The sequence below is a fragment of the Pleurodeles waltl genome, chromosome 3_1 (genome assembly GCF_031143425.1).
Source record: "Pleurodeles waltl isolate 20211129_DDA chromosome 3_1, aPleWal1.hap1.20221129, whole genome shotgun sequence".
NCBI classification, from domain to species: domain Eukaryota; kingdom Metazoa; phylum Chordata; class Amphibia; order Caudata; family Salamandridae; genus Pleurodeles; species Pleurodeles waltl.
The window spans coordinates 1711071642-1711084838 of NC_090440.1; the positions used below are offsets into that span (position 1 = coordinate 1711071642).

General features: G+C 44.2%; 1 protein-coding gene across 7 annotated transcripts in view; it reads left to right on the forward strand.

Moving 5' to 3' along the window:
* Positions 1-13197, forward strand: part of MLPH (melanophilin) — a 368118-nt gene that overhangs the window by 255296 nt on the left and 99625 nt on the right. For 6 of the 7 annotated variants that reach the window (XM_069225566.1, XM_069225571.1, XM_069225569.1 and 3 more), the window contains one exon: positions 12024-12107. The exons of the other annotated variant lie outside the window; for it this stretch is intronic. In XM_069225566.1, the coding sequence (XP_069081667.1) occupies positions 12024-12107 (84 nt within the window). The remainder of the gene's footprint in view (positions 1-12023; positions 12108-13197) is intronic. 7 annotated transcript variants of the gene reach the window in all.

Sequence of the window (13197 nt, forward strand, 5' to 3'; positions counted from 1 at the left end):
CGTATATCCTCTGTGTTTGACAGAGTATCCTGCCCACTGAACACTAAATAATATCCTAGAGGTAGGTCTAAGGCGGAGTTGGGTGGTAACGGGATACCCACAACAAATGGTGGATGTCCCTCCAGTCTCTGCAGACCTTGCCCAGTCCTATCTTCAATTCCCTATGTACAGGGGATTTTTTTTTAATGAAAGTTCTTCAAACAAGACTCCAGGAACACTGTCAAAAGTCTTCAATGCCAACTGGAAAGCCATGGATTGGCGCCATAGAAGACTGATCAGTATTTTTCATTTCCAAAAACAACCCTCTCTTTTTTTTTTTTTAAATGGATCTCTGACAAAATGGGAGTTTTCTCCAACGGCTCAGGGATGTCATGTTAGTTCTTGCCAGAGATGGTTTTGTGGTCCCCAGCAGAAAAAAAACACATCAGACATTGTGTTGAAAGGCTTGTCCTGAATATTGTGAGCCTTCTTTCCAATGCCAGTTGTAGTTCTACCGTATAATTCATGTCAATGCATGCACACACATAATTATTTTTTTTTAATTAAGGGGCGCCCAGGAGTGTGCATGTATGTACACAGAAGATGGGTAGCAGTTTTGTAATAGCTTTTATAATACATTTTTACAAAAACCTGTCATAGCAGAGTAAGCATTGGCAAAGCCAAAAGTTGATAGCCAACACCAGACAACCCGGATTCTGCCAGGTGACAGGCAACACAGCGCAGCCCCCAAAGTTGCTATGCTGCATTGTGTGACAGGGAGAGAGCAGGAGAGGCCCATATTCACATAGAAATGGCACTCTACTCCCCTTTCCCTCACGCTGGCGGTGATTTTAGCCGCCATACGCCACACACACACCTTAGTGCCATAGTGCTAGGGTGTGTGTGTGTGAGTCTAGCACAGGTTTTGTACAGGAAGAGAATTCTTCCTGTACAAAATACTATGCGTAGACAAGTGGAAATGCTATTCCTACTTTGGTTGTGTGCTGTACAGTGCAGCACACATGCAAAGTCGGAAAAGCACTGAGAAATGAAAACATTTCTCTGTTTATCACCTGATTTTCAGCTGCGTTAATTTATGGTGCTAAACCCTTTCTATTGATGTTTGAGAATAGGGTTTAGTGTCAAAAAGCATGGGTGGTAGCATGGGTATGCCCATGTACCACCCATGTAATGCCCCCTTGACGCAAAGTAATGGAAAGCAGCATTTCACGCAGCTTTGAGCTACTTTGCCTCACAAACCAACGTAAATACCAATTTGCGTTGGTTTGTGAATCTCAAAAAGGGTTTAGCGTTCATAAACCTATGAGAATACAGGCCCAGACCTTTAGGATTTGTCAATGCTTATTAATCTATGTCTACGAGTCATGGAAACTGTGGTTGTAGTCACATTTTTAGAAGCAAGAGTGCCTCTGCTTTGTTATTGATCAGACTGAAAATAATTCAGCAGACCGCCTTGAGTTTATGTTATGTAATTTTCACTTAGATCAGCATTGTCTAATTTCTTGGCATCTTGGTTCTGTTAGGTTTTTACAGGGACATGCCAGATTTTCAATTTTCCAACTTAAGATCCTCCATAGGAGGAGTGGGATGACTCATCAGCTCGTTCCCCTATAGGAATATGTCTGCATGGGCTGTAGCATTAGTGTTTCTCATGCATTCATGCTCCTTGGGAAGGTGAGATATTGTTTGTGATCTTTTGACCTTCTATCTAACCGATTTAAATAGGAGATGTGCTGTAGTTTTCTTTGTTGAAGAGATATTGGGACTCACAGTCCTCCATCAAATCTGTGCAAGTTTTGGTATTGTCTGTCGTTGGGCATTTGAGCCTCTGTCTAGTGATGGGTCTTTAAATGTTCCACGCTATTGTTGTAGAGCTTTGCTTGAGTCTTCAGTGTGCAATGTTTGTCTTTTATAATAAGGCAGATATCCTATCCACCTTAATGCAAGTGCCATTGGATATAATGCAAGTGTTATTAAGCAGACAGAATATTCATCATGTTTGTGACGAAGCAACCTGTCCGCTAAACTGCAAATCAGGATCATAGTTTCTTTCAGCGACAGTGCTGTTCTTTTTGCTGTTTACTTGACTCTTTGTATTCATATCCAAACTATCCATGTTGTTCCCATCTTTCTATTGTGAGTGACTCCCTTATGTGCTGGTTTCCATATTGTTCATCCTTCTGACCTCTTCATTGCCTTCTCCCCATTTTTCAGGTCTGTGTCAGCTCAAACCATGATTTCCAACTCCAAATCTTTTCTGAACTGGGCCTTTGTGTTCATGTGCCTCTCCATGCATTCTGTTTTGTGCTATGGTTATTCCCTGCTGTCTCCATGATTAGGTACTTCCTGGTCCATTGTATCCCTAGCCTTGACCACCTCTTCTCGTAGTGTCTCCTGGGGCATGATTTTGTAAGGGACTTCTCCTGTTGATACTAGCATCAGTTTGTCTGTGTTCCAGTCCCTTCTGATAATGTGGCTTCCTGGCCCAGAGTGCTCCAGTTCCAGTGATTCCTTTGTCCAGTATCTTCTGTTCCTAGTTCTTGTGTTGCAGATGCAAGTGATGACCATGGAACTATGGTTTCCTTCTTCTGTGAGTCCGGGTGGAAGCTGGTGCAAGAGTTTGTTGTGTTTAATTGTTGTTGGCAATTGAAGGTAACTTTTGACTTGGAGGTTGCAGTTTGGTCCTGGAAACCCTCACTGTCTTGAAGAGGCAGAATAGTGCACAATTCATTGGGGATGCAAAGGGCTGCACTCTGATGTAGAGGTCTTAGCTCTGCACTATTCCTCAGTTAGGTCCAATGAGCCTAGCCTCTGAATGAGTATTAAGTCTAGAGTACGTTTGGGTGTTTTTTATTTGGACCCATCAATAGTCAGTTAGTGTACCACAAAGGTTGTGCCCCTGAACTTTGCTATTCATTATTTATATACAATTGTTGCACCAGCAACAGATGTAGAACCGCTATGTACAACCATTATTACCAGCAATAGTGATATGGGTGTTATAGCTCAGACCTAAACTTACAACACTAAAGTAGTGTTCTGACTGCCCTAACTGCCTGTGAGTTCTTCCAGACTGCCTGTGAGTTCTTCCAGACTGCCTGTGACTTCTTCCAGACTGCCTGTGAGTTCTTCCAGACTGCCTGTGACTTCTTCCAGACTGCCTGTGACTTCTTCCAGACTGCCTGGTCTACTTTTAATGGAATTTAAATCTGGATGAATCACAATTGTCTCAGCTTGAGCCGAACACAGATGTCCTGATTCTGATGTTAATCTCTAACTTTACAAAAAAGAACTCACCTCACCACATTGAGACTGAAGAATCAGTGATCTGTTCTCCAGAAAAAAAGAAAGCCCTTTAGGAGCACATTCTGACCCCGTGATGTGTATGGAGGAAGAAATGAATACTATTGTAGCCTCCTTGAACGCCAACATTAAGCTGCAAAGCCGATTCCACCATTTTGTGTCAGGGAACACCATAACCTTGGATAAAAGAATTAGATGATTAAGACGGCGGTCGGGTCATCAGTGAGTACAGCCACTGTCCAGTTTGCCCTGTCCAGATTCAGGCACGGTGCACCCTTGACGATGATGATGCTACAGCACTATTAATCACGAACATGGGTTCTGTGATACTTGTGTGCGTACGTTGACCCTATGGCGCAGAGATAATGGCTAGCTTGTTTCCTGAGTGACGTGGTATGTCACTCCTCTAAGCTCTGAAGTCTTGCCCCCTGGTTTCCTGAGTCACGGCGCCTGTATTATTTTCTCTAAGGTAGGTGATGCCTGCCTTTCTGTTTCATCTCTCCATGTCCGCCTCAGGCAACTTCCACATCTAAACACGAATGACTTCATTGATTTCTTCCTGCCTGCCAGAACGGCGCAGAGAATGACGCTTCTATTACGAACGGCTAATTAAGAACTTGTGATGTGTGAAGTGGACATTTTATATTAAATTTGCAATGTTTGTTTTGTTCTTTGGGGTGGACGTGCCCGCTCGATGGTGAGAAGATGTGAACATCCTAATTAGCTGACCATGAGACAATGGGGAGGCGCCGGACGTGCTTGAGTGCGAAGCCGCTGCCGAAGGCGCGTGTTTGTTGTTGAGTGTGATCAGCAGCGGTGCGGAGACTAGAGCTTTTATTCTCTTGCCTTTCATTAGCTAGGGTTTTCAAGGAGGTGAAAGGCCGCGGGCATTGACGGAAGGCCTCACTGAGGCAAGTGCTAAGCAGACTCAGCCACTCTGCCAAAGAGCTTCCGTGTTGACTCCAAGTAGAGTTAGGCAAGATTTATTCAAAGCAACCATACAGCTTTACAGTCCTGGGAGCTAGACCCTAATTCCTGTGCATGGACAGACTTCACTTGAGCCACTGCATTCACATAAGGAGTGCTCATATGAGGTGTCTGTTTCCTTCGTGTCAGAAGGAGATCATGTTTGAAATCAGGATCTTTCTTTTGGTGATTTAATGTATGCTTAGAGATGTACTTTTGGTTTGCTTCCACTGGAACAATTGGACTACCATACCCGATGACATTAATCCTATTCTATAACTATAAGGCAGTAACTCTGTGTAATAGAAAACCACCTGCTTCTCACATGTGCAGGTGTTTCTTAAATGAAGGCTTCCCCACCACTTGAGCTTCTCAGTGAGGTACAAAATAAGACACCTCCACTATGATTTCTAATATTTATTTTATACTAACACCGTCGGTCAGTCGGAATTTAATGCAACGATCCCCATTTTAATAGATTTACTGAAAAATGGGTAAATAGGCTGTGTTCTTAAGGAGTCCTGATAGGGCCAAAAAGCAACATACCCAAAGGAGATTATACATCCAGCAAAAGATTTGTTCACATGTTCACTATTTAGAAATGTATGCATCATTCTGTTCTCTTTGCTGGCTGGAAGCCTATCCTGCCCAGAGGGTATCTTTCTTCTCTCACATTTTGAATTAGTGCACTCCAAACTGTCTCTGTTGTAATCCAGCTTTCCCGAAAGCCCTTTATCACCATGCTCAGCTTGGTAGATAGACACAGAGCATAGCTGCTCTGCATACAAGGCCTGTGCCTGCTCCCACATCATGTTTGTAAATGTACCTCTCGTGGCAAAAATGTGTGAAGGTTTGTGTCACGTGTGGCCTGTAGAGTCACCTACTACTGTACGGTTACCTGTTTGATTTGTCTTGGATCTGGGTTTGTGGTGTTATATTACACCCTCATCCACACTGCAAACAAACCATGGTGTTTTTCTGTTGTCTTCTCGGTTCTTTGCCCTGTAAAATTCCAGCAAAAGGTGCGTAGTACTCCGAATACACTCCGAGTTACTACAATACCCTAAGTTACATACTGGATTCGAGACACTGAATATTTTGTGCTTTGATTCGTTGGATATTATCTTCAGGTGTCTGTGGATCAGATCCACTTTCTCAACAATTCCACTGCCATTGGGTTCAAAATGACGAATAAGCAGTGGCATGACGCAAAATGATGTCCCTCCACTGCAAATTTGATGAGGTGCCTCTGAGTCTCCTATAACTCACAGAAATTCATTGGTCTTGGGCTAAATGGAGTACCCCCTTAATTGTTGCTTCCCCTACACTGCAGAGGCTGCAGAAAGGTGCATTACATCTATATAAGCAAGTTGTAATGCTTAATGGTGTGTTTTTAACCCATGCAGATGTTGGCCAAAATTCTTGTCATTTCTCCAACTGATATTTCTAGCTCTGCTGAGCCTGGGTCAAAGCACAGCATGAATCCCTTGTTGCATACAAAGGCTGTTTATTGTCTCTCATGTAAACACACCTCACCATTATCTGTCCACAAAGGGTAAACAAATAGATGACTGTCAAGCAGCACTCACTAGGAATAGTCTAGATTAGCAGAGGAAACTGGTTTATTTAGGAAAATATTTAATCCTACAGTAGTGCATCCTATATAAGTGTTTTCGGAGATTCTTTCTTCTTTCTAATTCTTATTTAAATGTTACGATGAGAAAGGCAAGATGCCTTGTTCTACGTTCATGTGTTGTCCACTTCTCCTGATCCATCTCAAACGTATACTAGGGATCAGCTTCATTCTTCTCACTCATTGACATGTTTTGCTCTAAAGCAGATTTTTAGAGTATGGCCTAGGACTAGAATGGTATACCTATGTTTCTATGGTGCTCCTCCAAGCTCATTTGAAAAGTAGTTCAACTCTGCATCCCCCTGACACCGATGGAGTTGGCAGTGTTGTTTGCGGAGACAGTGTTGGTTGACTGTCACACCCCTGTGGGACCAAGAAATATCAGTGAGGGAGATATGACTGCAAGCCTTGAAACAGAGCCCACTAATGATTGAGGCACCTGCACACAGGGTGACATAACCGGGAGAGGCTGGTCGAAGTTGGCCCAGAGGACTGGGGTCTGTGGAGAGATAGACTAAGTGATTTGAAGATGCTGCGGAAGAATGAAGCAGCTCCATAGCCAGCCAGGAAGTCAAAAGTCCAACTGAGAAGCCGATCAGGAGCTCCCTCACACAGTCATGGAGTGATGGGCACTCCAAAACCAAAGCACTAACCAATGTGGCAAAGGTGGCAGCAATAGGATGATGAGGGCACAATACCGACCCACTCTCCAAAGTTAATAGCACTTCCTAAGAAGGGTAAGTGGGGCACCATCCTTCCACCTCTAGTAATCTGAAACCTTGCAGAACAGCCCCCTGGAGGGTGGGGTTGGAGTGCAGTAAATATGTCTGGAAGGAGGGGCATGGCAAGTGAACCTACAAGGAGAGAACTAAAGATTGTAGCCAGTAAGAGTGGTGAAACAAGAGGAAAAGTAGTCTGAGGTACAGAGATGAGTAGTCCCCAGATGTAGAATGATGCCTTTGCTCTGGCTGGTGCTAAAATGTTCTTTATGATCTGGCACTGTGGGAGAGGTCAAAACCTAAGATGATAAGATAACTAGTTTGATGAACACGTAGCATTCATTTCTCCTGCAGAGTTAAAGGGAATACAAGGTGAGCCACACTGGAGCCGAAATTTGGAGATATGACACCTCAGTCTGGAAGGTGGCTATGATCACTAGCTCTCTCAAGTGATCATTTGAGTTCTAAAGGATGCCATGACACACTCTGTAACAAAAGAAGTGCATGTTAGCTGGGAGGTGATCCTGAACAACTAAACTGAGAATTTGGCGAGATAGTTCCTAACATCTGCCAACCCTGTGGACTGATATGCAACAAGAAATTATAAAAAACCCTCTAAGAAGGACATGCTTGCCGCTCTAAAAAAGGATAAAGTTCCAGATAAAGCGAGTACTCTAGAAGTGTATGCTCTCGGGGGACCCAGCTATGATGGCAATCACCATGCGTATGCAGCAGTTCCTCAAGGGAGACAAAGACAGAGAAGGGAGTCATGAGATATGAATTTATGATCTTCTTCACAATGTTAAAGGGGACTCATTGTGTCCCTAGGGTCCATAGTAGATGATCCTGAAAAGACAGTGGAATATTATTTGGAAGAACAACACCAACTGTGAAGTGAAGAGAGGTGGGGACACTGCAAAAGCAAAACATAAAGCTCTAACTGGAACAAGAAGATCTGGAAAATATATTGAGAAGGGCCAGTGTCTGAAAAAAGACAATGGCCCTCATTCTGACCCTGGCGGTCGGCGGAGAGACGGCGGTCGGACCGCGAACAGACCGGCGGTATTAAAAATGGCATTCTGACCGCGGCGGTCCCCGCCGCGACCGACCGCTACTTCTCCACTCCGACCGCCGCGGCGGTCATGACCGCGGGGCTGGAGTTTGCGCACTCCGGCCCGGCGGTCGTCCCAAGACCGCCAAGGGTATTATGACCCTGCCTACCGCCGCGGTTTCTTGCGGGCGGGAACCGCCGTGCGAACCATGGCGGTAAGCACTATCGGGGCCAGGGAATTCCTTCCCTGGCACTGATAGGGGTCTCCCCCACCCCCCACTACCCACCCGAGTCCTCCCCCCACACCCTCCACCCCCCTGCCACCCCCCAGAGGTGGTACGAACCCCCTCCCCACCCCCACCCCGACATGCACATACATGTACCCCGACATGCACACACCCCCAACATGCACATATACACGCCCCCTACACACACATACACAACGGGGACACATACCCGCACACATACATGCCGACATGCGCACCTGCCGAACAGCACACATTACCCATAGACACAGCAGCACCCCCCGCCCGCATACACGCACTCACACACCCACTCTACACACTCACACGCACACCCCCATGCACGCCCACATCACACAACACCCCCCCACCCCCTCCCCTCACGGACGATCAACTTACCTTGTGCGTTGGTCCTCCGGGAGGCGACGGGAGCCATAGGGACGTGACCGCCAACAGAAGACCGCCAACAGAAGACCGCCACACAGAAATGTGGGTCGTAATTCTGTGGGCGGTGTTCTGCTGGCGTGGCGGTGGAGGTTGACCAGTCTCCACTTTCCCGCCGACCGCCAGTGTGGCTGCTGGCGGTTTTCCGGCGGAACGCTCCCAGCGGTCAGAATGCGCACAGCGGCACACCGCCGCGGTCGGCGGTCTTCACCGCGGCGGTAACTCAGCGGTCTTGCGAAAAGACCGCCAAGGTCAGAATGAGGGCCTATGTCATCGTAGATGAAGGATAAGATATACAAAGGTACAGTATAGATATGTTGTTGCCACATCTGGGGCTTTGCAAACATCCTGGCCTTAGATTTGATCATACTCACTATATACAACTGAGGGTCCTTGCCAGGGTACACGTCCCAAGTTGATGACGATTGCGTAAGACAAAGGGAAGGTGTCATATCGCAAACACACTGTCTATCTTTATCAGAACCTAGCTCCTACTACTCTGAAAAGAAGAACAAGACCTTAGACTAGTCGTGGAGTGCTTGCCTATGACCTGATTACATACCAATGAGAACACTCTTTTTGCTTACTCTTCAGATAGCAAGAGAGCAGAATATACCTTCCAGAGTAGTATGGTTGACACCCTGAGGAAGAGCAGTGCTTGCATTCCCATGGCAGGACCAGAACCCATCAGCAAACTGTACAGTCCCACAGCAGGAAGAAGAAGAAACCATCCCAGAGGATATTGCAGCAGGGAGGGTCTTTGTTTGTCTTTATTTCAGATCCACAAGCCGGAACCAAGATAATTCATGCATGCCTGACTAGACCAGCAAACAAAGAGAGATAGAGAGCTGAAGGAGTTCTGAGGAGTCGTAGATTACAATCTTAGTAGACTTAAATTCGGCATCCCAGTTTGGAGTGGAGAAGGGTTAGACCATGAACAGTGGGCTAAGACAAGGGGATGGGTTATAGTATTTTTGGTTATTTTTGTTGAGGAGGTTTTAGAGTAATGGATTGCCAAGTCATGGGGAGGGCCCCGTTACCTGCAGCAGAACAATGGAACGAACAAGAGTGGCAAAGCACCAACATCCATCCATTTAAAATGTCATTTAAACTATTTAGGTTTAGCTCAAACGTCAACACACCTTTTTAGGAGAGGCTGCTTTTGCCTTAGATCTTGGTGGTTTCCTAAACAGTTCTTCTTTTCAGGCCCATCTAAAACGGGAGGGGGTGGAGATCCATGTGGCACAAGGATGCATCAACGAAGTCCTAAATGTTATAAAAGACCAAGCAGACATAGCACTGACACTCCTGGTGATAAGTGTTGCAACCCCATATACTATCTCAAATATCTACACACTGCAGATATGTGTGTAGGTATTTCCGTTTCAGGCACTCCTTCTTATTACATCCAGCACCTAGTTGCTGCATTTTCAGGAGGTAATTGAGGACTCTATAATTGTAGGGAACTAACCAAGAGTACCTAAGCTAGACCTATAACGTCAAAAAAAGATAGTGGTTAAATGTTCTTTGTCTAAGTACAATCAGGCAAGGTAATTTTGGTTCCTAGTGGAATCGTAAAGACCTGAATCTAAGAAACAATGGTGCTAAATAGATAACATAAATATACGTTAGGCCAAACTTAGTAAAGAAATTGTGCCCATAAAAAGAGGTTTTTTCACATAAACACTGAATAATGAGTCTGCACAGAAGTCTGAGGCCATGCATGCGGAAGGAAGCCTGTTGAATTAATGGAGAAAGGGGCACATAACTTTAATCAAATCTCTGAGCACAGTGAGGGCCAAGCCACTGCAATCAACTGGTTAATCAAATTTGCCCCAAATTGCAAGGTTCCCATGGCTACAGGACAGAGTTTATAGAATCCGAAGCCTGACAAATTGTCACAGTGTGGAGGTAAAGTAACAAATGACCGGATGTCAATATAAAATCTACCTCCCTGAGACGATATTTTTTAGATAACATTTTAGACCCAATATTTATGTCAGATCGTATTTTGTCAATTATATTTTGACATATAATCCTCATAACTGAGAAACGTGCTACCAACACTGCAACAATAAATACTGCCATTAAAATCACATCATCCATAAATTTTGAAGGCTCCAATAATTTTTTGTACTTAGCTTTATTCCCAGGTAGCATAAGCACATGACTAGCTCACTTCTATTTTAAGTCTGCCTTGACGCAAATATAGAGCCTCTAAACCTCATGTAATCAAAAAGTTAATGAAAAACATACCTATATACATACGAAGAGGGGGTTCAGGCCTTCTCAACTATAATTTGCTCTTTTTAACTGACATTCATATTTTCCTCTGCCCACCATAGCACACAGCATAGGGAACGGGTTAGTCTAGTTCAGCCATTGGTTCTTTAAGTGCAATGAGTGACAATGTTTTGTCTATTCTTCGTGCATATTGACCTTAAAATAAGTGCAATTAATGCCAGTGGAAGTGGGCCAATAGTTTAAAATTGTATTTTTTTTCTAGCCTTTATCTTTTTTACTTCTTTTTTAGTTTTCCTTGTGTGTTTAAACTATGTCTTAAGGTTACAGTAATTCAAAGTCAATACTATTTTTTTATTTGTACCAATAAGTCATATTTTCCTGTGAAGTGCATTAACACTAAACAAGGTTTGTATACCTGTTCTAAATACATATGTTTGGTAGGAAGCACCTGCACTGGTCTATTGAATATTATATGCAATGGCTATTTTTTTTTAATGTTTCTTTTTTTATTGCAAGTGTATGGCTTAAACCTTTAGCCATATTTTTTTTTTTCATTTTTTTTTCATAATTATGGCATATTCTTACCATGACAAAGAAATAAAATAACCATGGCACCAGCTTGCCAAGGTAAGACCTGTTGGATTTGCCAGGGCTCGTAGGAAATGAACATGAACCAGGTGGTACTCATCACATCCTCACATCAGAGTCCTTGTACAGTGTTTCTGTCTTTTCTAAAGGTGTTTCATGCACAGCCTTAAAGTGCACCACTGCAGACAGCCCATGTCTTCTTGTACCCAAGTGATTCTCTCACAGTTAAACACTCTGTATTGCTGATATCAAAAGGAACTCCCCCAAAATTGACACCAGCACATCAACCTGGCATGGAGGTGCATTTCAATTACCCCATATCTCCCTAACATGCCAAAAATTGCTCCCAAAGCCCTTTGGGCAGTTAAGCATATTGTGACTGGACAATGTCTTTGGGGTTAAATAAATGGCAATTTACTGGTAACATTTTATTAATCATTTCAATCCCTAAAACTTGTTTTCCACACTTGGGCTGTCTCTCAGTGTTTGCCTTCACGGGTGAATTACAGCTGCTGTCCTCTTTTTTTGGCTCTTTCTCTCCTGTTGTGTGATTGATCCCAATTTGTCCCTGGATTCAGTAAATTAACTTAATTCAGATTGTTTTAAGCACACCATGTGTGTTCTTTTTTATTTCCTCCTTTGTTTTATAAAAAAGCAAACAACAAATTCTTAAACTGCTTCGGGTGCTAATGCAGGTGTCTGTGATTGTGGTCTGGGGAGGTGGCGGTGCTCCTGCTTGCAGTGATAGTTTCGCTACGACGCAGGTGTTGGTCCTAGGGTGGTGATTTGGGGTTCTGTCTCGGTACTCCTACTTTCTCTGCCCTCTGTCTTAGATGTCCGAGCTGAACAGGCGCATGTATGCCATCGAGCGGATGCTGAACCGACTGGAGGAGAAAATTTCGGGGCACTCGGACGAGGTAACGCCCACAGCTCATGGCTCTCTTGCTTGCCTTAAGACCCTGCCTTTACCGCTGCTTCTCTCTGCATGTGCAGCTGGCACTTACCTAACTGCTTCCTTTATTGAGGTACTGTTGGGTTACAGGACAAGTAGACAGCAACCTTTACTTAGCACACTTGTAAGGGGCTTAATGCAGCTGCTGAAAAGCTGCGCCCCAATGTGCACGTCACAGGTTACAAACTCAGCATAGCTGATTCGGCCTTTCAATTCGCGCGCTGCCAGTAAATTGGGCATAGCCCCGCCAAAAGCCACGCATCACGCGTCAGTCTAATGCAAATCATTGATCATTACCGCATTCCCGCACTGGAACTTTTTGTCACGCAATGTAGAGAGGTGCTCCCCTCTCCTCTCAGAGCAGTTCTTTATGTTCTTTAAAAGCCATTTTGTCAGCATGCTGAGAAAGCCTCTGAAACTCAGCATTTAGCTGCTACTAGTGTCTGCAGCTAGGACAGGCAAAGGGTAAAAAAAGATTAACAGCTGCCATAGTTAAACTTCGGACAGTGTACACTGTTGTATGTGGCTGACGAGGGTAGCCCCTGCTCTCTGCAGACACAGGTAATTTTAAATTAAATGGCAATATGTTGTCTCATTGCAAGTACATTTGAAAAAAAAGTAGCACTTACTTTAGCGCTTCTTGTGTGGTTTGATATCTAATACAGGGATTTTTCTGCATGGTTTTAATTGCAATTAAGTTTCACTCACTTTCACACATAAGCCCTGGAATGTCACAGATAAGCACACTTAAGCCATGGTAATTTCACACATAAGCATGTAGACAATAAATAGCAGATGCTCTTTATGACAGCGTGGAACTGTAAGAAGTTGGTGACCATTACTGTAGATATGATAAGATATTTTTTTTTAAATCAAGCAGTTACGGCTTAAAGCACGCGGAAATCACGGGGTGGCATGCTGGGGAAGCAAGAGGGGAGTAAAAATTAAATAAAATTAAAGTAATAAAAATAATAATTAAACACTTACCTTGCTCACCGCCACACCTTTCCATCCGCTCCTCCGTCCTTGAGTGCAGGCTCCCAGCTTGCACTTCT